Source organism: Oncorhynchus masou, chromosome 32, assembly GCF_036934945.1.
Source record: "Oncorhynchus masou masou isolate Uvic2021 chromosome 32, UVic_Omas_1.1, whole genome shotgun sequence".
NCBI lineage: Eukaryota > Metazoa > Chordata > Actinopteri > Salmoniformes > Salmonidae > Oncorhynchus > Oncorhynchus masou.
Window position 1 is genome coordinate 32,748,276 of NC_088243.1, and position 27,049 is coordinate 32,775,324.

Here is a 27,049-nt window from a genome sequence, read left to right on the forward strand (position 1 = left end):
GTATGGTAAATGGATGCGACCGGGTGTCGGTGACAGAGTGCACTCAAACAAATGACAGAGGAGTGCAGGCTCGGGACCTTGAACTTGACAAATGGTCAGAGACAAATAGGAAGTAAGATAGATTCAGCCCATGTGTAACTATACCAATGGAAATTATAAAATCAAAACTTTACACTTCATTGGAATGCCTTTGAATTCTATTTTACTGGCCTGGTATTTTGTCCTAGCCTTTAATGTACCATGATAATTGTCTATAGAGCAGTAATTAGGTTACTGTTGGTGCTCTTATGCAAACTTGACATAGCTTACCCCACCCACTGCTGTATACTAAAATGCAAGTCTGAAACGTCTGAATATTCAAGCTTCAACAACTGGGCTCGAGATCAAACTTTATAAATCATTTCATAGCCGAAATATACAAGAGACACTTTGTCTATAGCTGAGAACAATATACATGCACTTTGAGCAAAAGTCAAAGTTATCCGGTTTAGTGTAGCCAATAGTCTGTGAGATGATTTCATACCTCATTTAATCATAATTAATAAACTCTCCATGTGGACATTATGTGTGCATAAAGGTATAATTGCAGCGCATATGAATAATAATTGGAGCCTAGAGTGTATGCCTGTGTGTGTGTGTGCATCTCTCCCATGACTATACGCACGCGAGTGTCGATTGCAGTGGGCAGGGCAGTGAGAGCAGCGCGATCACGTTTCTGTTGAGTGCCCCTAAGCACCACCCGACTTCAGGGGCACATATGTACACGGTGCGAAACTCGGCCACAGCCACGGACCAACACTCATCACCAGGACTTCATTTATTTCTGGTCGTCGAGTTTAATGTCTATAAATATCTCTCGTAGCTGAGGTGGAACCATGAAGAGCATTCGTGGGCGACACACACGAACAAGGTCCGCCGCATGTTAAACTACTGTTGCATGTAGGTGGGGGAGCGCTGTCGCTGTCCCAGGTTGCTGGAAGCGCTCGTCAGTCGATCTGCGGCAAGCCAACGAGACAGTAAACGGTTTTTGATCGAGACAATATGCATGGACTGATGTGAATGCTGAACAATAGCAGGGCAGTTAACGTAGTAGCTCTAGTCAGAGTAAATGGGATCTCACGTCCTCTAATGTTTAAAGGATGAAGAGATTTTTCCTGTCAACCGTGCCACTGCTAATTCTCAGCTGTCTAGGTGTCTCTCGCGTCTTTGCTGGTAAGTTAATGTTTATGTACTTAAAATGTTTATTTTTCAGCAATTACTCAACCATGCATTCACGTATTTGCCTTCTAGTGGTAACTCTAAGGTTAATGTGTGAGCATTAAGGGGACTGCATTGGTATCCGTGCAAATAAAACAATGGGATAAAGTGATTTTTTTGTGCTAATTTGTTTCTAATTGGCATTTAGGCTATATTTTGTGCGATGAATGAGGAATCGTGTGTGTAAGAATCTGTATTGATACAATGCTCCAGCCATTATACTGGTACTGATCTATACTGGTACTGATCTATACTGAAACACTCTAAATAGGCCATGGAACATGAGCAGTTATGTTTCCGGATTTAAAGGCTAAACAAATGCTTTTGCAATAATTCAGCACCAGTTTTATTGCCTACGTTACGTTTCGGTATGTTTTATTACTGTAGCCTAGTTATATTTACTACCATATCAGCAAGAATAACACTAGCAGTTGTCAAGTGCTTACATTCACAAGATTTAGACTAATATGACGTTAAACTGACTTAACCAAGTAAATCTGACCATTTAATTAAGTAGTACATTGTACAGGTACAACCCCAATGTCTCTGAAAATGAAATAGCTTTAATAATGCATTTAAAAAAATGTTTTACTTAAAAATCTGTAATTAACTGTTTTCACAGAATGATGGAGTATGCTAACCAATATGTATTTCTTCTACACACATTTTCAAAGTAATATGGGATATTTATACAGCAGGGACCAAGCTAATATCCATTAGAATCATGGCATTACAGTGAATGTACTATTGGCACAGCTTGCTATAACATTTGTGGAGGAAAACAACCATTTCAAATTGTTCCTCGGAAGGCTGCTGAATGAGCAATGCGTGAGGTGAGAGTGAACCCTGGGAATAGACTGAGGAGGACCCCAGCGGAATCTATCACCCCGGAATGTACGTTCCCTAAACACTTGAGTGCTGTAGCTTTCACTGCTCATCTTGATGGAGCACTGCAAATCACACTGACACACTACTGCAATCAGAATCCACCCACCGCCTCTACAGCATTTACATCTATCTCTCTCCCTCGCTCTCTCATAAATAAACACACAGACACTTAGGACGTGTCTACACTTGACACCTACATGCGACATCTGCTATCAGAATACAAAAAAACGCTTTGTGGTCTGACTGTGTTCAGATCTGTCTGACCAGGGGGAAACGTCATCAACAGTCCTCCCACATGTCTCCAGAAAACTTGTGCTTTGAGAACGAGAGGCAACTTTTCATTATAATGTTGGAGGAAATACGCTCCTAGCATGTGAAGAATGTGTTTGCTGGCCTCCTAAATGGTAGCCAGTGAGCTAATATTTAGAAAAATATGTTTGGTTTGTCTAGAGTTATGCTAACCTGTTTGCAATCCATTTATCATTGAGTGCTAGCTACGTAGATTAGCTGGCCAGTTAGCTACAGCCATCAGTTGTTGTGGTGTTATCATATTTAGCCTATTCCACCATTTGTCAAATGTTTACTGGCATTTAAATATAGCGTGGGAATAGGGAATCTGGACACACTGTGGACACATTTCTGTAGGTGTAGATGCATGACACATTCGCAATTCCATGAACAGAACGCCATGATCAGAATTATAAAGATGCATGAACTGTCACATCTAGACACAGCCTTAGACATAGCCTAGACACAGACACACATGCATGCACACTTGCACGTAGGCAACACACACCCTTACTGTGTCAGCAAAGTGGGGTGCACATATGGGTTTCTGTGGGCTCATAATTGTTTCATACATTCTGATTTTGCGGGGGGGGGGGCGATTGAATAAAACATTGATTAATGAGCCAGTCCTGCAGGCAGTGCAGAGAGAATGTTCTTCTAATCCCTCATCCATCTACATCAACCTCCTTATAGCCACAGCAACATACACCTAGTGTATGATGTCATCTCACTAGACAGTACTGTACTGGAGAGCTAACACACATACTGTAGCAATGCAGCCAGATCGAGGATCTAATGGTGTTTTTCAATCCACTGGACCTAGGGATATACAGTGTGTGCAGGCTTTTGTTCCAGCCCAGTACTAACACCTTGTGGTTGTCCAGGACCAGGTTGAAGAACACTCAGACAATCAGAGACACCATCAAACCACTTCCATCTCCTTAGTAGAAGTGTTGACTGGAGAGAGTCAAGGGCACTTGTGGATGGATATTTGATTGAAGTAGACATTGCACTTGTATAAGGTACTCTTAAGAATGTGTTACTTCTGGAAAAAAATCTTCAGAAAGCCAACATAGAGAACACAGAAACGAAGGAAAGCATGCCAAGTAATCAGAGGAGCAAAGCTAGGTACTGAGGAGGATGGTTGGATTGACAGAAGCGTGTGGGTGTGTGTTAACACGCTGTAAACTTTACATGTGTGACGTCCTTTAATGCATTTCTGTTTATGGTGAGTCATAAAGTATCTGTCACTCTGGACGAGGAATGTAAAGCTAATGTTTCCATTTAAAATGTAAATGAACTTCAACACCATCTTAACGAGGTGGTAAATTCCACCAGCCAGTCCCTGCTCCTCGACAGACTCGCCATGAAACACAATCAATCGGTCAGTCAACCCATCAAATCAACCAATCAATCAAGTAGTTAAACAGTAACCAATAGAAAAGCCCAGCATAACCTTAGAGACCCTTTCAAGTTCTGATGAAACGAGTAGCTATTCTAAAAAGCCTTGTTTTGTTTTTACTGTAAAACGCAGCATGACTATTACACTCCCACTATGAGAGTTCTAATGCTGGCCAACCAGAGGAGTCATGCCACTCCCCAACCCTGCCACAGATTCTCAGTAGCAGCAGTATATTAACTGTCAAGTGTCAAGTCATCACACCATCCCACCCAGAGGAGTTACAGCACCCAGACAGAGGAGCCAAAGGTCGTTAAACAGACTCATCAACTCCAGTCTACTGCCAAATCACTAGCTGGCTCAAAAGCTCTTTGTGGAATATTCACTGGGAGGTTGTTTCATCAGAAAAACACCTCATTTTACAGTATGTTAAACAAACTAGGGGGACATACACTGTGGTTCCTGAAGGTCTGTATTCTTGGAACAACAGTGTTTCCTTGATGCCACCCTTTCTTTCTTCACTTTAGTCTACCGTTGTTCTCCTTTATGCTACATAGACATTTTTCATCTGTTAGATTCTGTGAATCTTTTGAAATAATATGTGATAACAAAAACAGCCCATAGCTACCTGTTTTGGATGTCATCTGGCTTAAGTGCTTCCTCTAAAGGCCTGGTTGTTATGTAGGCCAGCCACTTATTGTTGGATGAATCATCCCAATTTCAAAAGAACAGATTTAGATAGTTTACCCCGAAGACAGACACAACCAATGGAGCAGGAAACAGAACATGCATGGGATTACACAGCAGAGGCTGGATATCTTCCACTTACCACATGTATGAGGTCTGCTCCAACCAGAACGGCAAAGTGAAATGGGTGTTTGGAAGCAGAACATTATGATATAAGTAATGGAGTGTGTGCTTGTTTACGTTCATACGGGTTTGTATTACGTGCATGTGTGTGTGTTTGTGTGTCAGTGCGTTTATGTGTGATTGGAAACAGTTAAATAGTATTTGTTTCATTGGCTGGCTGTATTATTGAAGTATTCAATTAGTTATTTGGCAGTAGATCTGTAGACAAAAGGAGAGAACAGACGAAGGCACAGAATTCTCTCAAAATGGCACTTGCAGTTCAGCACACACATACATTACAGCCATTACCAGCACGAACACGCACTAATAAAGCCATGTTCCCCTTGTTAATCCAAAATAACAGCCTTAATGACAGGCTGATGGTATTTTCAAACACAGTAGGCAAACACAATAGAGACAAGGCAAAATGTCAGCGAGCATGAGAAGTGCTGCAGCACCAGCAGCAAAAGAGACAAGTGTAATCTTCCTCAGAATGAGTGTGGTTGGTTTTGCCTGAACTCAGACACTGTAGACAGAGGGGCCTTAAACCAGATACACACAGGGCTCCTGATGCTCTGTTGCCAGCTCCTGCACATGACTCACAGCCCTAGAATGCACAGATTAAGACAAAAGGACTAAGCCTTGTTTGCGTTCCTGCTGGCTTCTGTTGAGTAAGGTTGACTGAAATACAACTCAACCAAACAGCATCTGTTCAACATCTTTTCACAGTGGAACTCATCTTAGCAGCTTATTTTCCAACCAGACCATGTGTGATTGATATAGTCAATAGCTCACTTTTTGTCATACTCCATATCTACTCCACTTGTGATCTCTCAGAGAGCTGGGATCAATGGAAATGAATGAATGTGCTTGTCTGAGGGGCCTTGTTGCTGTCATTGAGAACACACATTAATCAAATCAAATTGCATGTATCACGTGCTTCAGAAAACAACCTGTGTATACTAACAGTGAAATGCTTACTTACCAACAACGCAGAGAGAAAAAAAAGAGAAAAATAGTCTGGAAAAATAATAACAGAAGTAATAAATACACAATGAGAGACTAGCTCCTAGCCATGAGGCCTGTGAGGTGGCACTGCCAACAGACTGACGTGTCCCTGCCATGTCTCTGACGCAGTCTGGAGTCTGCTCTGACACCATGAGTGGCAGGTGGGGAGGAGGATGGCAGGTGGTATTGGTGGGGGGCCAAGCTGTTGGGCGGTGGGGGTCCAATCTGCCATTTAGAGCCCATGAGTACAATATGATAATGGTGGGGTGGTTGCGCCAGAGAATGTTATGGTGCTGTATATGTTCCTGGCCCTAAGACAGGAGCGTACACACACACACTGCTCTTGGCAGCTCACCAGAGCGTAAAAATACTGTTTTTATTTCCTCCTCTCTGTTAATATCCTAGGGGATAACGCAAATGGTGTGAGTTATGCTAGAACTGGCTGTGGAGACACAGCAGTTTACCTGTAGCCCAGTCTCTCTCTCTGTCTCTCTCTCTGTCTCTGTCTGTGTGTGTGTGTGCTCATGAAACACACTGTCTCCTGGGCCTGTGGCCAAATCCAGTGTAAGAGCTGCAGGCCTGGTGACATTAAGGAGGGATAGAAGCCTGCCTCTCAGAGAGGAACCATCACGCTCACCAGGAGAGAGAGAAGGAAGAGGCACAGAGCAAGAGAAAACACCAACTGGGCACAGACGTGAATTCAACGTCTATTCCACATTGGCTCAACGTGGAGTAGATGTGGAATAGACGTGGAAACAACATTGATTCAACCAGTGTGTGCCCAGTGGGCAAGAGAAAAAAAATTGAGCGAAAAATTCAGAAAGACTGAGAGAAGGAAAGTGAGAGAGATGGAGAGAAAGCACCATAGAGAGCCAATGCCGACCTCTCTTTCTATCTCTCTCCACCATCTCCCTCCCAGTGCCATCCTTCCAAGGAGGCAGCTAGGCATTACCCCACCAGCTGCTTCACTTCTCAACAGACTGGCTAACACTCTACAGAAAGAGAGGGATGAGAAAAAGAGAATGAAACAGACAGGAAACGAGGGATGAGGAGAGAGAATAAAACAGGGATGGAGAGAAAGATGATGAGAGAAAGAGAGTAGAGTAGGTAACAGGAAGAGAAAGGGATGAGTAGGAGATAGTGAAACAAGAAGGGGAGAATAGTGAAAAACCCCATCATATTTATGTGCTGTGTGTATAATGTGCCCAGCTCTACTGGGATATTGATTGTGTAGATATTACCTTGGTTTCCTGGCCCGGGGAACTTGGATGGGAACTAGATTTCATTTGTAGTTAACAGACAGGCAGTACGGCGGCTTGTCAAATAATCAACACTGCCACCCGTGCTCCTTTGCTTTTGAATTAGCTGCATTCTCAGATGCGATACTACACAATGCAGCATTGATTTTCATACTCTGGCTTTTGACATTTAATTACACAAGTGAGGGGGAGAGTGAGTGGGTGAGAGAGTGGGTGAGAGAGTGGGTGAGTGAAAGTGAGAGGCTATTTCTGCGCTCGCATCTTTGCCGCTCTTTAGGCCAGCGGGTTGGAGACTTATTTTGGCAAAAGTAAATAACTAATGTCTCCTCAAAAGAGAAAAGCCCTGGAGGTATGTTTATCATGGAGCGTGGTGAGTGAAAAGCCATGGAAAAGACACACACACACACACACACACACACACACACACACACACACACACACACACACACACACACACACACACACACACAGTGTTCTCTGGTGCTTTGGGCAAGAAGCCATACTCCAGTGGTTTGCTTTCTGGGTTGTATATTTCCACAGTAAACTATAGGCAGTACCATTTTCTATGTTAAACCAGGCCCCAATGAGCTCCTGGTTGGGATGAGTGGCAACCCTGATTAGAAGCACCTGCTGCTCACCGGTTGTTCTCTACAAATGCTGTTTAGAATTCAAATAAAACTGTACCTGAACACTAAGGAGGGTGGTAAAGCCGAAACGTCTGTGTACGCTATTCCTGATGCAGTAAAAAATAATACAAGTGAATGGAATAAGGAAGTAAGCTTTACGCAACATCTTTTTGAGTGTGAAACCAGTACACTTTGTTGTTTATGGGAGATGTCAACCCCCTCGGTGCCCCTAGAACTCTAAATGTAAGGTAAACCTGGACTGTATCTCTACCCATACTGTACTTGTTGGAGGTGTTGGCAGGAGATGATGCAGAGATGATGAGGGGGTGGAGTAGGGGGTGCCAAGCCTGAACTCTTTCCTTCTAGTGTCTGAAGTGGAGGAGGCAGTGAGCAGCTCCCACTGAAGTGTCAGTTAGCCGGATCACCGTTTACACTCCGGAGGACTAGGAGACTGTCTGCAGCCCACCTGTCAGGAGAGGCTCTACTGGACAACGTCCACACAACCAGATAGATCGGAGACAGGTGGAGATGACGAGAGAGAGCGTTTCAGAGATTTGAAAGAGTCAGCGAGAGAATGAAAGCGAGAATGGCTGAACAAAAGCAGAGGGAAAGAGAGAGAGACTACAAGAAAGATAGAAATAGGAAGAGAGAGTGACCAAGAGAACAGGAAAATGTATTGTTTCTCTGCTTCCATCCAGGGACAATAAGCAGTGAAAAATAGAGTGAGGCTCGATAAAGGCTGTAATGAAACAGGTGACAGTGCATTCATAATTGAACATGGCATCGTGTTATGGCTCCCAGTCTCGCCCTGTACACCTAACGCAGACATTCATTTTTCAACAGCTGCTTAAGATGCCAAATGAAACACATTAACTCTATTGCTCCAACACTTCTTTAGGCTTTACTGCTGTTTCTTTAACTGTTGTGGGTGTGAGAATGACAACATGAATATATGCATGCAATTCAGTGTGTGAGTCTGCGTGTGTGTGTGTGTGTGTGTGTGTGTGTGTGTGTGTACTGCTCAGTACAGCAAACCTGAGGAAGACTATGAATGACCTGAAAGCACAAAGGGAGAAGTGGTTGCCCTTGCAATCTCAATGACACGTTGGGGGGGGGGGTGTATATTGAAAAGCCACATGTGATTCCCCCAGCATGCTCGTTAGCGTCAGGCGGGGAAGTGTTAATGAACATGTGCTAATTTATTGTCCAGCAGGGTCGGCTATCGCTTAGAGACAGCAACCCAAGGTTCACTTCATTTGTCTATTTATGGTCTCTCATTGCTAATGCCAGGGAGAAGCACCACAGTATTGGCCCACTTTGATATTTTACTACCCTCGGGCCATTACTGCCAGCATGCAGACTCTATGTCTGTCTGTCTGTGGGATATTTACCCATGAGATGAGAAGGGTGTCTTTGATTGCTGAGCAGTAAGCGTTCTATGAGCACAGAGGCATGAAAGGATGATATGCTGCAGGACCAGACCAGGGTCTTAGATCAGGTAGAGGCAAAGCAACTCAGTCAAAAATCAGCCCGTGTTCAACAGAGAGAGCAGCTATACAGATATACAGTTGACAGGTTGAGGGAGGAGTGCTACCGTCTTTCCCAGGTCAGAGGGTCTGGTGGTCAGGGGGGGCTGGTATGAGTTGAGAGAGAAGGGCCTGTGGAGGCCAGAGAACGTTCATTAAATAATGATAGGCTTTATTGATCAAGGGCAGCTGGAGTACTGTGACAATGAGACTAAGCAGGAGGCAGTGATTGTGTGTGCGTGCTTGCAAGTTAGTAAAGGATCTTAAAATGACGAGGGGAAATAGTACGTGCAAACTGCAAGCCAACAGTTTGAATGTTTTATTTGTTGTCTGTAGGCTGGACAAAATCTAATTTAATGTGCACTGTACAATTAGTTTACTAGCAAACACACACAGACACTTGTGCAAAACATACTGCCTCACTCTTTATATACCCCCTCTCTCCTTGAAAGACTGCCGAGCTGCCACCCACTGGACACTGTCATCCTCATGACACGGCCCAGCACACCACACACTACCTCCTGTCCCTCTGATGACTCCGCTAACAAAGACATGCTGGTGTCTGCTCCCTCTCTCTCTCACACACACGCACCAGGGACAGGGCTCTGAGTACGGACTCAAAGTCATCCCCATCTCTCATCGTGTGTGTGTGTGTTAGAGAGAGTGAGTTTATGGAGACCTCTGTCTGCTGTTTCATTAGTCCTGACTCACACTTCACGTCATGGGGATATATGAGAGCTTCCCGTCTTGGCCACCGTCTGCCAAGGAGTACATCCCCAACAAAGCAACTGGGTGTGTGTCTCTGTCTCAGGCCTTTAATCAGCAAAACAATTACTCGGCCATGATTTACACTGCCTAGCTAAAGACAAGAGTGAGCGCTAACACGCTCAATAACTCATCTGAATACATCTGCAGCACTAAATAGATGTCGGAATAACGTAACATGATTATGAGTGTCCACTCTAGATTATCTGTTCCCATCCCTCCTGTGTCTCATCACACAAACCCATCAATCCTCAATGTATGACTGTTTATCATACGGAATTGTACGTTTGACACGGAGGGGCTAAGAGACAGGGCGTCCTCCCTCTGACAGTGAAGGAACATGGAAGATTGTATGTTCATTTACTCTGCAGACACTCCCCCATCGCATGAGTCATCACCACCAAAGCTCTCTGATCATTCAGGTAAGCCCTGATAATGATTGTCCCATTCACTGTCTGGAATGTATGAATTGAAAGTGTTGTTGAAGCTTTTTTTGAAAAACAGTTGGCATGTCCCTACTCCAGCAGGGTTTGGATCTCTCATTCATTTGTAATCACAGCGTCATCTGCTCACTTATTTGATTAAGTATGCCGCCAGGTGTAAACATCTGAATACAGCACACACACAACTAGCATGCACGCACACAAAACTGTAAATGTATTGCACAGCAACAAATCATTACTTTGAAGTGATGTAGCACAAACCCTAATTAAACTGTCAATGGTTTGCAGCACGTACAACACATTACACTGAACAATAAAAAGTGATCCAACTCTATATACACTGGAGTGTACAAAACATTAAGAACACCTGCTCTTTCCATGACAGACTGGCCCGGTGAATCCAGGTGAAAGCTATGATCCCCTATTGATGTCACTTAAATCCACTTCAATCAGTGTAGATGAAAGGGAGGAGACAGGTTAAAGAAGGATTTTTAAGCCTTGAGACATGGATTGTATGTGTGTGCCATTCAGAGGATGAAAGGGCAAGACAAAAGATTGAAGTGTCTTTGAACGGGGTATGGTAGTAGGTGCCAGGCGCATCAGTTTGAGTGTGTCAAGAACTGCAAAGCTGCTGGGTTTTTCCACGCGCAACAGTTTCCCATGTGTATCAAGAATGGTCCACCACCCAAAGGACATCCAGCCAACTTGACACAACTGTGGGAAGCACTGGAGTCAACACGGGCCAGCATCCTTGTGGAACGCTTTCAACATCTTTTAGAGTCCATGCCCCGATGAATTGAAGCTGTTCTAAGGGCAAAAAGGGGTGCAACTAAATGTTAGGAAGGTGTTCCTAAAGTGTTGTACACTCAGTGTACATTATTTTGAGTTGAGTGTAATTTCACGGAATATTCAACTGACTCTAAATGTGAACCTATTCAAAATTCAACCTTTAATTGCGGGGCCATTTAAAATTCAACCCCTACAAACCGCTCCACTCTAGATTTGATTGCACTTGTATTTCTTATGAGTCCTAATTATGCTGAATGGATGTGAATACTGAATCAGGCCCCAGCTCTCCCTGGGTGAGTAATAGTGAACAGTGAAACCAGCTGTGGAGGGCTGCAGTGATCAGAGGCCTCTGTTTGTAGTAAGCACCAGGCTCCACAGTCTGATGGCCAATCTGTAGATCATACCGTCTAGAATAGCCAAGCTCTGTGGAGTAGCTTATTAACCGCTCCGTGATTGAAGCGCCTGTTTGGAAGTACTATATTGAGTCCATGTAAATAATACATGTACCCATTACCATACCTACTGTATCCTACCCAGTACCCACTAGACAGTAAACTTCATTTGCTTCATGTGTATCTTTTCTCTCTCTCTCTCTCCCTGTCTGTGTTTGCAGACAGTTTGGCGGCTCCTGTCAATGTGACCATCAAGGCTTTGAAGTCCAACTCTGCCGTGGTGACATGGGACATCCCCGAAGGGGACCTTGTCATCGGCTTCGCCATCACACAGCAGGTGAGAGCGAGAGGGAGCTCAGTGTGTGTGTGTGGGGGGGGGGGACCCACCCGCGCACACAAACACTCACACTCTCGCCAATAGGAGATCAAATAGTATCTGTCACCAATCGCTACTCACCGTCTCTCCATTGTGTCCCTGCGTTGCTGGCCAGCGGCTTGTTTTGCGGAACCGTTGTGTCACGGGACGTTGTGTTGCCAGGACGATCCCGTCAGAGCGCCTGTCTCCTCGACAATAGCAGTGCAAGATGGCAGCTGTGTAAAGAGGGAAAGCAATAACATTTCCCACTTGCACACAGTCACTCTACCCTGCACAATGGTTAGGCTCCATTCTAGCCAATCAGCTGATGATTTCCTGGTCCCAGAGGCCCAGCTAAGAACCCTGGTTCTGCCCATCTCCTGACTGCTGCTCCCTCTATCCACTCCTCCACATACAGCTCCTCCACACAGTCTATTTCTGTCTACTATTACTGTACAGTATGTGATAACTGGGATTGAAGTTCACCAGGGCTCAATTTTGTGTGTGAGACTTCTACTCAGCATCAGTGAATAGTTTTGTGTTACACTGCTCACTAAACGCACCTCTGTGATGATGTGCCAACAGAAGAAGGACGTGCGCATGCTGCGCTTCATCCAGGAAGTGAACACCACCACCCGCTCCTGTGCATTATGGGACTTGGAGGAGGAGACCGACTACATTGTGCACGTGCAGTCCATCAGCATGAGTGGGCCCATGAGTCAGCACAGCGAACCCCTGCGCTTCCGCACGCCCAAGGAGTCTGAGACACAGGCCTCGAAGAGTAAAGGTAAAAAACTCTAGAATCTCACACACAACTTTAGGATAAGACTGAAGCTAATACATACAGTATCTATGGAGAAAACAAAGTCCAAAGCACTTCTCCAGGTTCCCGTACCTTGCTGTAATACAGGTACAGTGCCAGAAAAGGAAGAGGAAACCCTGTGCACAGCAGTATGTACACATACAGTGCTGAGAGTAAAGCTTGCAGTTGGACTGTTGACAACTTTTCACTGATTCCATAAAGGCCAATACAAATCAATGGGGACACAAAGTGTGAAATTAAGTTTCACAACAGAATGCTCTTAAACATCAAGCGCTCTTACAACAATTTATGAATATAACACCTTATATTAATTTAGTTGGGATATTCTCAGCTAGGAGAAACTAGCACAAAGGGATACAGAATGCTACAAACAGCATCATCAGACACATAGAGACCTACAGTCCCTAGGCCCAGACCAACACAGAGCTAGATCTATATAGGTGGACGAGATGAGAACCGGTGCAACGAAAGTGGTGTTAGTGTGTGAGTGATGGCTGGGCAGAGGTGAGATAAATGTGCGTGTCTTAGAGAAGTGTTTGTTTCCTGTACAGCCAGGCATCCACTGTGATAAATGGCTACAGTATTAAGGCATGACTCAGCACCGGTCGCATAATGATGCAGCCTCCATATCCCTCTATGTCAGTGGTATTCAAACTTTTTCAATGGGTACCCCATTTTTTTCACAAGAATTTCCCACAACCCCACCCTAAATATAATGACAGAACCTGAACATCGGTACATTTAGATTTTTATAGCAACAAATAACCTTCAATTCATTACATTTATCTCTTATCAAAAATGAAGAAACAAATAAATATATTTACTGAATAAAATAATATTTTTTGTAATTATCTTTCTCAGGAACGTATTCACACCCTTTGACTTAGTTGTGTTACAACCTGAATTCAAAATGGATGAAATGGCTTCTTTTTTTTCTTTTAGATCCCCCATTTACACACAATACCCCATAATGATGAAGTGAAAACACGTTTTTAGACATTTTTGTTAATTTATTCATAATGAAATATAGAAATAGCTCTTTGATGTAAGTATTCACACCCCTGAGTCAATACTTGGTAGAAGCACCCTTGGCAGTGATTACAGCTGTGAGTCTTTCTGGGTAAGTCTTTTAGAGCTTTCCACACCTGGATTGTGCAACATTTGCCCATTATTCTTTTCAGAATTCTTCAATCTCTGCCAAAGTGGATTTTGATCATGGCTAGACAACTATTTTCAAGTCTTGCCATAGATTTTCAAGTAGATTTATGTCAAAACCGTAACTCAGCTACTCAGGTGCATTCACTGTCTTCTTGGTAAGCAACTTCAGTTTAGATTTGGCCTTGTGTTTTAGGCTATTGTCCTGCTGAAAGGTGAATTCATATCCCAGTGTCTGGTGGAAAGCAGACTGAACCAGGTATTCCTGTAGGATTTTGCCTGTGTTTAGCTCCACTCTGTTAATTTTTTATCTGGAAAATCTCCCACGATTGCAAGCATACCCATAACATGATGCAGCCACCGCTATGATTGAAAATATCGAGAGTGGTCCTCAGTAATGTGATGTATTGGATTTGTCCCAAACATAACACTTTCAATTCAGGACAAAAAGTGTTAATTTAGTGCCTTGTTGCAAACAGTTTGGGAATATTTTCACTCTGTCAATTAGGCTAGTATTGTGGAGTAGCTACAATGTTGTTGATTCATCCTCAGTTTTCTCCTATCAAAGCCATTAAACTTTCTAACTGTTTTAAAGTCTCCATTGGCCTCATGGTGTAATCCCTGAGCGGCTTCCCTCTGACAAATTAGTTAGAAAGGACGCCTGTATGTTTGTAGTGACTGGGTGTATTGATACACCATCCAAAGTGTAATTTAATAACTTCACCATGCCCAAAGGGATATTCAATGTCTGCTTTAAAAAATATATATATACCTTCCAATAGGTGAGCTTCTTTGCGAGGCATTGGAAAACATCCCTGGTCTTTGTGGTTGAATCTGTGTTTGCTCGACTGAGGGACCTTACAGATGTGTGGGGTATAGAGATGAGGAAGTCATGTTAAACACTGTTATTGCACACAAAGTGAGTCCATGCAATTTATTATGTGACTTTTTAAGCACATTTGTTTCTCTTGAATATATTTTGGCTTGCCATAAAAGGGTTAAATACTTAGACTCAAGACATTTAATCTTTTCATAATCAATTAATTTGTCCAAATTTTCACAAACATAATTCTACTTTAACAATATGGGTTACTGTGTGTAGGCCAGTGACAGAAAATCACAATAATTTAAAACCACAAACTGTGGAAAATGTCAAGGGGTGTGAATTCTTTCTGAAGGCACTGTATGTCCGCTGAAGAGAGACATGAGAGGATGAGAAAATTGGTTGTGATCAGTCAGGGAAATAAAAGTGCTGAAAACATGTTGGCTCACTATTTAAAAAGAATATGGCGAACAAGCTATAGGAAGAAAAATCCCAGAGTTTTGGCGCAGGCAGTGGAAACCCATCATTCGGGGCAGAGCCCGACCTGTTTATCTAAACAGAACAAAACAAAAAGTGGACATTTATTTACTTATTTTTGCCTGTTTTGCATATTATTTTGGCATTAATACATGTCACATATCATTTTGCAAACAATGTAAAAAATAAAATAATAATTGAGTTAATAAAGCCACACAATATGGCCTCTTTTTTGCTTTCTTGAGTAAGGCAGCTCTAAAATGCAGGTGTTTCAACCTAGCTCAGTGCTTTCTGTGGTGGTGGAGCAGCCAGCGGAAAATCAGTGTTCTGTCACTCATAGGGACACTGCGTCACCGCAAATCTATGTGGGGGAGACACTCTAGACCCAAACTGTTACAGACCTATATTTATCCTACCCTGCCTTTCTAAGGTCTTCGAAAGCCAAGTTAACAAACAGATCACCGACCACTTCGAATCCCACTGTACCTGCTACGCTATGCAATCTGGTTTCCGAGCTGGTCATGGGTGCACCTCAGCCACGCTCAAGGTCCTAAACTATATCATAACCGCCACCGATAAAAGGAAATACTGTGCAGCCGTATTCATCGACCTGGCCAAGGCTTTCGACTCTGTCAATCACCACATTCTTATCAGCAGACTCAACAACCTTGGTTTCTCAAATGACTGCCTCGCCTGGTTCAGTGTGTCAAATCGGAGGGCCTGTTGTCTGGACCTCTGGCAGTCTCTTTGGGGGTGCCACACGGTTCAATTCTCAGGCTGACTCTTTTCTCTGTATACATCAATGATGTTGCTCTTGCTGCTGGTGATTCTCTGATCCACCTCTACACAGCCGACACCGTTCTATATACTTCTGGCCTTTCTTTGGACACTGAGTTAACTAACCACCAGACGAGCTTCAATGCCATACAACTCTCCTTCCGTGGCCTCCAACTGCTCTTAAATGCAAGTAAATCTAAGTGCATGCTCTTCAACCAATTGCTGCCCGCCGTCCAGGATCACTACTCTGGACGGTTCTGACAGAATATGTAGACAACTACAAATACCTAGGTGTCTGGTTAGACAGTAAACTCTCCTTCCAGACTAACATTAAGCATCTCCAATCCAAAATTAAATCTAGAATCGGCTTCCTATTTCGCAACAAAGCATCCTTCACTCATGCTGCCAAACATACCCACGTAAAACTGACTATCCTACCGATCCTTGACTTCGGCAATGTCATTTATAAAATAGCCTCCAGTACTCTACTCAGCAAATTGGATGCAGTCTATCACAGTGCCATCCATTTTGTCACCAAAGCCCCATATTCTACCCACCACTGCGACCTGTATGCTCTCGTTGGTTGGCTCTCGCTTCATATTCGTTGCCAAACCCACTGGCTCCAGGTCATCTATAAGACTTTGCTAGGTAAAGGCCTGCACTATATCAGCTCACTGGTCACCATAGCAGCACCCACCCGTAGCACGCACTCCGGCAGGTATATTTCACTGGTCACCCCCAAAGCCTATTCATGCTTTGACCACCTTTCCTTACAGTTCTCTGCTGCAAATGACTGGAACAAATTGCAAAAAAATAAAAAATCACTGAAGCTGGAGATTCATATCTCCCTCACTAACTTTAAGCACCAGCTGTCAGAGCAGCTCACAGATCACTGCACCTGTACATAGCCCATCTGTACATAGCCCATCTGTAAATAGCCCATCCAACTACCTCATCCCCATACTGTTAGATATATTTATTTATTGCTCCTTTGCACCCCAGTATCTCTACTTGCACATTCATCTTCTGCACATATATCACTCCAAATTGCTAAATTGAAATTACTTCGCCACTACGGCTGATTTATTGCCTTACCTCCCTAATCTTACCTCATTTGCACACACTGTATATAGGTTTTTTCCTATTGTGTTATTGACTTCACATTTGTTTATACCATGTGTCACTCTGTGTTGTTGTTTGTGTCGCACTGCTTTGCTTTATCTTGGCAAGGTCACAGTAGTAAATGAGAACTTGTTCTCAACTGGCCTACCTGGTTAAATAAAGGTGAAATAAATCAATAAAAAAACTGGGGGAGAGCTCGAAAATTCAAGCCCTTGGGGTGCTGCCATAGAGTTACATTAGAGTTACACTTGAGCCCATCCAGACAAAGGTAAAATGACATCAAATCATGTTATATCTACCGTAGTAGCTTTGATTGGACTTATGTCAACATCATACTTTCAAAATCTTAGCTACCAAGCTAGACAAGCAGTCATCATCATGAATCAAGTTGATAATCTGCTGGCAAATCCTTTTCAATCCAAATTATAGGTAAAACGTATTGGTGCTCATCGGCCATTGGACATTAACATTACACAAGTTGGAAATCGCAAATTCAACAATGAGTGGTTTGGAAGGAATCAACAGCACGGGCCAGAATAGTTTGAATACATTGTCCATGCTGTCAATCCTGCATGACTTCTGCCGTGTTCAAAACAACTGGAAACTTTGAAAAAAAACAAGCTCCAACTGGGAAAATCGGTTTTGAACGGTCATAAAATTCAGAATTCCAAGCCAGGAAATCTGCCATCTTTCTAGTGCGCCGACCTGAAGCTCACTGATGTCAAGAACCATAATAAATCCAGAGAAACTTTGATGACAAATTCAAGTGAGAACAGCACAACAATGCGAGTCCAAAAAGGTATTGTATGCTGCTGCATAAATTATGTAATATGCGAGGGAGATATGTGTACTGCAGATAAGAAAGTAATACTAAGTGTATGTTGTGTAGTAAGCTGTTAGTAGCCCATGTACCTCACCCTAATAATTTCGTCCCTTTCCCCCTCATAACTTAGCCTACTGTTCTGACTTGGTGGTGCACATGTCGACTATTAGAGAAATGTAATCATTGAATATTGTAAGAGCTTTCATTGTCTAATTATATGCCCGTTTATTTATCCTATGGTTCTGACTTGGTGTATAGGGAGAATACCGTAAGAACGGCCCATGTTCTGAATTCTGTTGCTGTACATTTCAAAATTGCTGAACAAATAATTACACTGACTACATCCTTCCTAGCTCGCTCATCAATGTCTTAATCGAAATGACAGATTGCTCGTCATTCCCTTGTGCCATAGTTTGTACATCTCAATTGGCAGTAGAAACCACATTTGTTTAAGCAAGTCAGCCATAAACTATCTTTTTTTTAAAGGCAGTAAATTAAGCTGAATGAACAGTTTCGCTGCCAGACAAGGCTCCGCTGATAGCCAGGTGTAGCGGTGGTAAGGATTCACTCCATGGTGCTGAAAAGAAAGCTCTGCTGTCGGGACAGCATTATGTAGGCCCTAACAGTTTGTGGACATTGTTGGTCACCATTATATTGCAATTAATGTATAGTTTAGTGTTGTGTTGTGTAGTGGCTTTGCTGGTATGCATCTAAAACATTTTTTTTATCACTAGGCGAAAGCAGGAGATAAAGAGAGGAAACAAAGAAAGCCGTGATCAGACAGAATTTGAGATCCTGTCCAAAACAAAAGAAATTATTCTGTATAACAGACAGACTGCTCTGACATTCTGACACAGACACTATTTTTTCCCTCATCATTCTACGCACAATACCACATATGACAAAGCAAGAAACGTTTTTTAGATTTAAATATATATATATATATATATATATATTTATACTGAAATATCAAGTATTCAGACCCTTTACTCAATACTTTGTTGAAGCGCCTTTGGCAGCGATGACAGACTCAAATCTTCTTTCGTATGACTCTACAAGCTTGGCACACCTGTATTTGGGGAGTTTATCACATTCTTCTCTGTAGATCCTCTCAAGCTCAGTCGGGTTGGATGGGGAGCGTCGCTAAACAGGTCTCTCCAGAGATGTTCAATCTAGTTCAAGTCCGGGCTCTGGCTGGGCCACTCAAGGACATTGAGACGTATCCCTTAAGCCACTCCTGCATTGTCTTGGCTGTGTGCTTAGGGTTGTTGTCCTGTTGGAAGGTGACCCTTCGCCCCTGTCCGAGGTCCCGAACACTCTGGAGCAGGTTTTCATCAAGGATCTCTGTACTTTGCGCCGTTCATCTTTCCCTTGATCCTGACTAGTCTCCCAGTCCCTGCTGCTGAAAAACATCCCCACAGCATGATGCTGCCACCACCATGCTTCACCATAGGGATGGTGCCAGGTTTCCTCCAGACGTGACGCTTGGCATTCAAGCCAAAGAGTTCCATTTTGGTTTCATCAGACCAGAGACTCTTGTTTCTCATAGTCTGAGAGTCCTTTAAGTGGTCACTCTGGAGCTCTGTCGGAGTGACCATCGGGGTCTTGGCCACCTCCCTGATCAAGGACAAGAACCCAAAGGTCACTGGTCCCCCGGCTCAGTTTGGCCGGGCGACCAGCTCTAGGAAGTCTTGATGGTTCCAAACTTCTTCCATTTAAGAATGATGGAGGCCAGCCCTCAATGCTGCAGACATTTTTTTGGTACCCTTCCCAAGATCTGTGCCTCGACACAATCCTATCTCGGAGCACTAGGGACAATTCCTTTGACCTCATGACTTGGTTTTTGCTCTGACATGCACTGTCAACTGAGGGACTTTATCAATGGAAACAGAATGCACCTGAGCTCAATTTCGAGTTTCACAGGAAAGGGTCTGAATACTTAAGTAAATAAGGTATCTCTTTTTTTATTTTTCATTATGGGGTATTGTGTTTAGATTGAGGTAAAACATTTCTTTAATCCATTTTAGAATGAGGCTGTAACTTAACAAAATGTGGAAAAAGTGAAGAGGTCTGAATACTTTTCAAATGCACTGTATGTGTTTGTCTCCCAAGACCATAGCTATAGAACCAGCATGTGGTCTGTGACCAAGACTCTTGATGAGGGAGGTTTTCTAGCTAGACCAGCGGGACAACTCCCTCCTGGACGTCTGCAAGACTGTGCTGCAGTAAAACAGGTGTATAACAATCCAAGACTATATGTCTTTACTCGTATAATCCTGCAGCTATACAGCATACAGTTTACCATGTCCCTGAATGCTCCCACCTGCAAACTTGTACTAACAGTACAGCCCCACCTCTCCCTGCAGAGGACTCAACCTGTCTCTAGGATTGGAGACCGTCTTTGACATTAGAACTGACCAATATTAGCCATATGGTGTCCATCTGCCAGCGGTGTCAGGAGCCTCTGGCTTTCCAGCTTGGATTGGTTTATGTCAAGGTACATAGACTCATCGATTGGCTGAATCAGTCATTGGGAGAACCTGCTGGAGCGTGGTGAAGCTGTGGCGAAATCTGCACGGAGCCTCTGCACGGAGCCACGCTAATGTACCAGTGTCACTGCGTACTTCTGTTTGGTCTTTAACTTGTGTGCTGAACTTTAGCCAGCTCTCTACTGAATTCAGAAACATGTTGCTTTGTATGAGTGGACCTTGAACACACACAAACACACACTTTTCTGATAGTTTTTGGCCCTTAGGACATTAATAATGATTATTGAGTTCTATTTAGGCCCAACTCAATCGATCGTGGCTGCTGTGATTAACTCTCTCTCTCCAACCCCTTCAGAGTGGGGATCCACACTGACCCTGTCTCAGGCTTATGTATTCTCTTCATGCCCAGCTTCTACTGAATCCTTTGACACCATCAGCCTCTCTCAGAAATAGTGGGCAAATTGAGGCATGTGCTGTGCGGTTCCCACATAGCAGCGCTCTTCAATGAAGAGATAATTGTGGAGCCTGTGCACAAGTTGTTAGGGTTGAGTCGGAATCGTGAAAAACGTGGCCTGTTTGAAGTAGTGCTAGCTGACAGAAAGCCAGTGGTGAGTGGTGACATCCTGGGACTGAAGAAGAATAGAGATCAGTCTACACAATAGGGGGTGTCAGGGGCAAATTGTTCTATCCAGCTGACACAGAGCAGAACTACTCCTGAGTATGTATAATTACAGTAGAGACCAGTGGAGGCTGCTGAGGGGAGAACGGCTCATATTAATGGCTGGAATGGAGCAAATGGAATGGCACCAAACACCTTGAAAGCATGCATTTGATAACATTCCACTGATTCCGATCCAGTCATTAACACGAGCCCGTTCTCCCCAATTAAGATGCTACAAACCTCCTGTGGTAGAGACAAGTTCTACTGGACTGAAGTTCTGCCTGGCATATTCACTTAGCAGATGATGGATTTCACCCCAACACTCCCCCATCATTAGACTGACCTTTCAGGAGAACCTGGGTTTAATAAGCTGCCAGTTACCAATAATAACTCTGATGATAATGTTGCCATGGTGATGAACTGATTGTGCTGCTGTATTTGACACTCCAGACGAGGTGACCATGGAGGAAGTGGGAGCTCAGCTGAGGGCGGGGGAGTTCATCATTATCGTGGTGGTGCTGATCATGTGGGCAGGTGAGGGGTGGAATGTTTCAAAAGGTCAGAGTGCTACCCACACACTAGGGTTGCAAAATTCCAGTAAGTTTCCCCAAGTTCCCAGTTTTTCCAGATATCCTGGTTGCAGGAATCTGGATTCCTGCTTATTCCCTTCTGATTCTGGGAACTTCCAACCAGGATTTCTTGAAAACATGGTAATTTGGGAAAAGTTACTGGAATTTTGCAACCTTACCACACACACACACACACACACACACACACACACACACACACACACACACACACCCTCATGAATGTAGAAAAAAAGTAAAAGAAAAGGTATAGTTAAACAAATATGGTCCACAATTTGTTGTAATTTGCCCATGCTAAATGATTTCAGTCTGCTTTTCACTGTGGTAATGTGGTTGTTATTTACTTATTGTGTATGTCCTTTTCTCTGCCTCTCTGTCAGGTGTGATCGCTCTCTTCTGCCGTCAGTATGACATCATCAAAGACAACGAGCCCAACACCAACAAGGACAAAGCTAAGACCTCATCAGAGTGCAGTACTCCGGAGCACCCGACGGGGGGGCTGTTGCGCAGTAAGGTATAACCCCTTCTCCTCCCCACTGAGTCCCCACCGTCACCGGGCAGGTGAATCGTCCCAGCGACTTAAAAACGTCCACTTTCACCAGCAGTTAACACTCCCATAACACCATTAGAGCTACGCCCACCACATAACAGAATATGCATTGATTTACTAGCATTGATGACAACACTTCACCCCCCCCCCCCAAAAAAAATGGTTAAAATGCAAAACAGGCATCTCAGGTCATAAGTTACAACAATGCTATAAATCCAAAGCCTTTCAAATCAATGCATAGACAGCCCATATGCTGGCATGATTGTCCGATGTCCATTCGCTCCTCTCCATCAACAACTGGCTGATGACCTCTGCCAACTAAACCAATTGACACTAAAATGACCAAAATACCCCATCTCCCTTCCAGAGAGAAAGCATCATAACCCTCCCATTCTGTCCAGGCGCTCCATGCTCATACACTAGCAGAATTATACTTTATTCCAGGTTTAGAGACTGGCCTTCATCTTTTTCATCCCTGCTGTTTCCCTTCTTCCTCTCCAGTTCCCCAAGAACAACAACAACAACAACCGGGCTCCATCTGTGAACATCATCGAGGTGTGACGGCCAGAACACTCTCTAATCCAAAGGATTGAGTGTATTCTAAACAGAGTAACCAAAGGGCCCTTTATGCCCATCTGCTTGTTAGGATGAGGCTAGGACTGTGGGTCGTGGCCAGCCCTTTGGCATGGGGCCTGGGTGTGAACTGGGCCCTCAGGACTCCAGGGTCCAGGTCTCAGAGGAGAGGCTCTAGATGTGGTGGCAGGACTGTGGCTGTCGCTGCTCTAATTATTGCCAGAAAGTCAAGGAGATAAAGGCCAAATGGGTTCAGCTATGAGTTGAGAGAGAGGAGATATGAACATGGCCAGGGGATTGTATATAACCAGGGCCAGAGACCCTCTCTCTCAGCTTGTTGTTAATGAACTGAAACACACTGTCCCGGCCCCTGTTCCCCATACTGCAACCAAGGCTTGAGCACTGTGCACCGTGTGAAAATGAACTCCCCCTACTGCATCTCCTCTCTTACAGTGTTTATTTATTTGCCTCCTATTATGCTCATTTGCTGTAAGGCACATACTGTACTTTCCTTACTATTGCTTACCTCATTTGACATATACCTCATATTCAAACTACAGTATATATCACTGTATCAAAACCTGTTTCAACCTGTTTCATCTATTCACAACAACTTCTTATTGCTAAAGTACCAGTTTTATAGATCTCCTTCTGGCTCAACTCCCTGAAACCTCCTCTGAGATGTGTTTTCATTAGATCAGAGCTAGTTAGTTCCCCGCTCAGGGAATTCAGACAATACGAGGCTAATTTTGGAGGCCTTTCTGAATCCAAGCTGGTGTCTATGACGTCAGGGCAAGATCAAAAGGAGCACTCAAGACACCCGTGCGGGAGAATTCTCCATTTATCTGGAGAATTAAAGCTTGTTAGCTCTGACAGCAGAAAAGAATGTTGTCATTTATAAACAAAACTGGTCTCTACATTTATCGTTGATTTACCTTAAATATAACATTGTCCTTTAAAAGGTCCAAAGCAGCCATTTTTTAAAATATCAATATCAAATCATCTCTGGTCAACAATTAAGTATGTTCCTGTGTTTGTTTTTGGATAAAATGATCAAAAAGATGAAGCTTCTTAGCAAAGAGCAATTTCTTAAGCAAGAATTATGCTAGGACCGTCTGGGAGTGGTCTGAGTGGGGAGGGGAAACTAGCTGTTATTGGCAGAGAGGTTTGGAACTATCTTTCTTATTGGACTATTAACTTATTGCATGGTGATGTCCCCATGGAAAGCCCAAAGCTCCATTCCACCAAAACGGGTGAAATTTCAGGCAGTCTTTTCAAACTGCTCTTACAATAAAATGGCTTTATCCAAATGTTCACAATTACATAGTATTATTCCAATCTCAGTGTGCAAATATATATAAAACACAGGAAAATCACGTTGACTGCACTGGGCCTTTAAAGGGATAATCCACACCAAACGGCTAATTCATACAATTAACAGTGTTACATAACACTAATATGTGAATATATTTCTTAACAAATGTTTAATTTTGTTGTTATAACAAGGTTGCTAGAAATATGTGAAAAGCATTGTGGAAATCTCTTGCAACAAAAACCACAATACAATTATATTTCTGAACTGGCTGGCTAGCTAGCTAGAAAACATAGCTATACACAATAATACCAAAGTCAATATCAGCATGTGAAGTAGCTAGCTAGCTGTATAATCGTCTAAACAAACTGCACAATCAATTTAGGAGTCTCTCACCAAGTTAAAATTGCAGTTCATCAACTTGCAATGAAGCGAGTGCAGATAGGGTACGTTGCTATGGCAACAATGGCATTTTCCCACAGACACACGGGGAGCATAGAGATAAATAGTAATGGCGTCTTTTTGAGGGCATTAAATCCACCATGGTTTGTTAGTCAAAGCATATGGGGAAATAAATGGCCTTTTTGTAGGGGTTTTGGATAAACACGGGCTTAGGAGATTTAGGTTTTGTTCTATGAAAATTTGGAAGCGTTTATGTAATAAAAAAAGCACATACACATAAAAGGCTTCATATTTCAAAAAGGTAATGTTAGTTGACTGATATCGCATAGGACAAAACGTATAAGATCTCCTAAGCCTGTGTTAACATCAGATCTTATTTTTGGCGTTTATCCCAAAACCCTATTCTTTCCCCATAGATAGGTTAGCTGAGAACGTCACAAAAACGATGTGCTTGCCTCCATGGGGCAGTAGTCAGCATGCTGTTGTGATTCTGGATGGCCAGATTGCTAGCAAGAATAACAAGAAACTGCCATGTTGGGAATCGTAACTGGCTCGTTTCATCTTGTTCTTGATACCATGTCTTGTTTTGAGGTGTTTTGACTGATTTAATGTCAATGCTGATATGGCTAGCTAGCTAACCAACAACTGTAATGACGTATTTGACGGACAAGTGCTCATTGTGAAAATGTATTTATGTTTTCAATAAAATACTGGAGGAAATATAGCATACATGTTATCAACAATTCAAGCCAACCCTGTCTGTTTTGCCCCATAGTTGCAAAAGTGTCAGTTTCGTTGCTAAACAACCAGACTGTCTATGGGAATGGCTAAACGAACCAGAGGTAACTAATTTCCTGTTTTTAGGACTAAAAGCTGGCGAGCTCTATTGCGAGATGGTACTTGAAGGAGAAACTGAGTTTAATAATTTGGTACACTGTTTAGATTGAGCACATCTAAGTGAAATATATACTTTTTCATGATGATATAAACAGATGGATGTGTTCCAGACAAGTATGCCATACCATCTATTGGCTCACTTGGCGATCTGGAGTGCAGGTAATTGTTTAAAAAGCGTCATAAAATGTGAGAAGTGCGTTATTCCCCCATCTCCGTTGACGAGAACCATTTGGCTATGCCACATTCCTACACCATTTCATGATTTCACAGATAGACCACTTAGAAGTTAAATCATGGGTAATTGTTTTATTTTACCCACTGATAGAACATAGGCTTTCAAGAAATTGACAGGAGATTCATGAATTTTATTTCTGGTGGTGGATTATCCCTTTAAGTAAAAATAATATTTGACTTGTAAGTAGATTTACTAAAATGCTACTGTTCAAATATTTTAAGTGTATCGTTTCTCTTATCACCTACCTTTATTAGTGAATGTTCAAGAGAGTTTACACTCACCTTTAAGAGGGGCCTGACTCATGTGCATATGGACTGGATGTGTCTCTGAAGAAGGGCTAAACAGGCCTCCCCATGACAGCAATAACAGCCCTGAGTGGTGCAGTGGAGCATCTCACACACCGGCAGGCCATGAAGCACCAGTCCAACCTACACTCAACCTCCCAGCCACACTTAATGCAGGGGGACTTTAAAATGTGATTAAATAAGTTTAAAGTCCTATTTTATGAGCATCCTTGTTTATGAAAAGACCTTTCTATGAAACACCTGCCACCCCCAACTTTCCCAGATCTAATCAACGATGTGATCACAAGCTATTGGGCTGGGGAAGTGCCAGGGACCTCACAATACGATATTATCCCGATTCTTTGGTGCCGATACGATATGCATTGCCATTCTCACGATTCTATATGTATTCCAATTCGACTGTGATTTTATTACGATTCGATGTTCCAAACATATTGCTCACCATATGTCTGCTGCAGAGGAACAAAAGACAGCCATGACAAAGTTTTGATCAGTCATGGAAATAAAAATGCTGAAAACAAATTGTCTCCCTATTTAACAAGATGATGGAAAACAAGTTTTGCTGCAGGTACAGCCAACTAGCGCAAATATAATATTGTGATAGTCAAAACGATACATCTTCAAAAATAATATCCCGAAATGTAACTGTATCGATTTTTTTCCCCCATCACTAATGAGCTCCATATGTTGGTTCTAAACATTGACCCCTTTGATTCAGTCCCATCTCACATCATCATTAGTAGTCATCTTCACAGAAGGGCTTCCACTGAATCATCTTCAGTGTGAGAGTCCATCCTCCCCACCCCATGTACTGTATCACAGGCAGGTGTTGACATGCTGTATGAAGAGACTATGCTGTGGGGTTTCTCAAATGGGCCAGACAACCTCCTCCACATCCCCATGAAGGGGACATTGCTGTGGTAATGTGTTTTAGGTCTGATTTAAAAAAGCATTGACTTAAACACCTAAATATTCCATTTTGTTTGAAAGGATGGAATGGTAAGGGTCCAATTTGTTCCACCTTTTCCATTTAGTATTTCCATGCCACTTGGCCCATGGAGGCTGCAGTATGTTATGTTAAACATCTGTGGTCTGTCTGTATCCATTATGAGATGGTATAGGAGGAAAAGTAGAATTTGATTTATTTTCTAAGGGATGGGCGAATGTAATGCTAAATAAAGAGCATGACAGAAA

At 43.0% G+C, this 27,049-nt stretch overlaps 1 protein-coding gene across 1 annotated transcript; it reads left to right on the top strand.

Moving 5' to 3' along the window:
* The first annotated feature begins 693 nt into the window (after positions 1–693).
* LOC135525961 (fibronectin type III domain-containing protein 5-like) lies at positions 694–27,049 on the top strand. The gene is made up of 6 exons (XM_064953943.1): positions 694–1,212; positions 11,711–11,826; positions 12,430–12,631; positions 21,445–21,528; positions 21,962–22,095; positions 22,633–27,049. The coding sequence occupies exons 1-6, from the start codon at positions 1,140–1,142 to the stop codon at positions 22,690–22,692; spliced, it is 669 nt and encodes a 222-aa protein (XP_064810015.1). The 5' UTR covers positions 694–1,139; the 3' UTR covers positions 22,693–27,049.

Coding starts and splice junctions, on each gene's coding strand:
- LOC135525961 (XM_064953943.1), top strand. CDS start 1,140: ATGAAGAGATTTTTCCTGTCAACCGTGCCACTGCTAATTCTCAGCTGT. Junction 11,827..12,429: donor GCTTCGCCATCACACAGCAG/GTGAGAGCGAGA, acceptor ATGTGCCAACAG/AAGAAGGACGTGCGCATGCT. Junction 22,096..22,632: donor GGGGGCTGTTGCGCAGTAAG/GTATAACCCCTT, acceptor CTTCCTCTCCAG/TTCCCCAAGAACAACAACAA.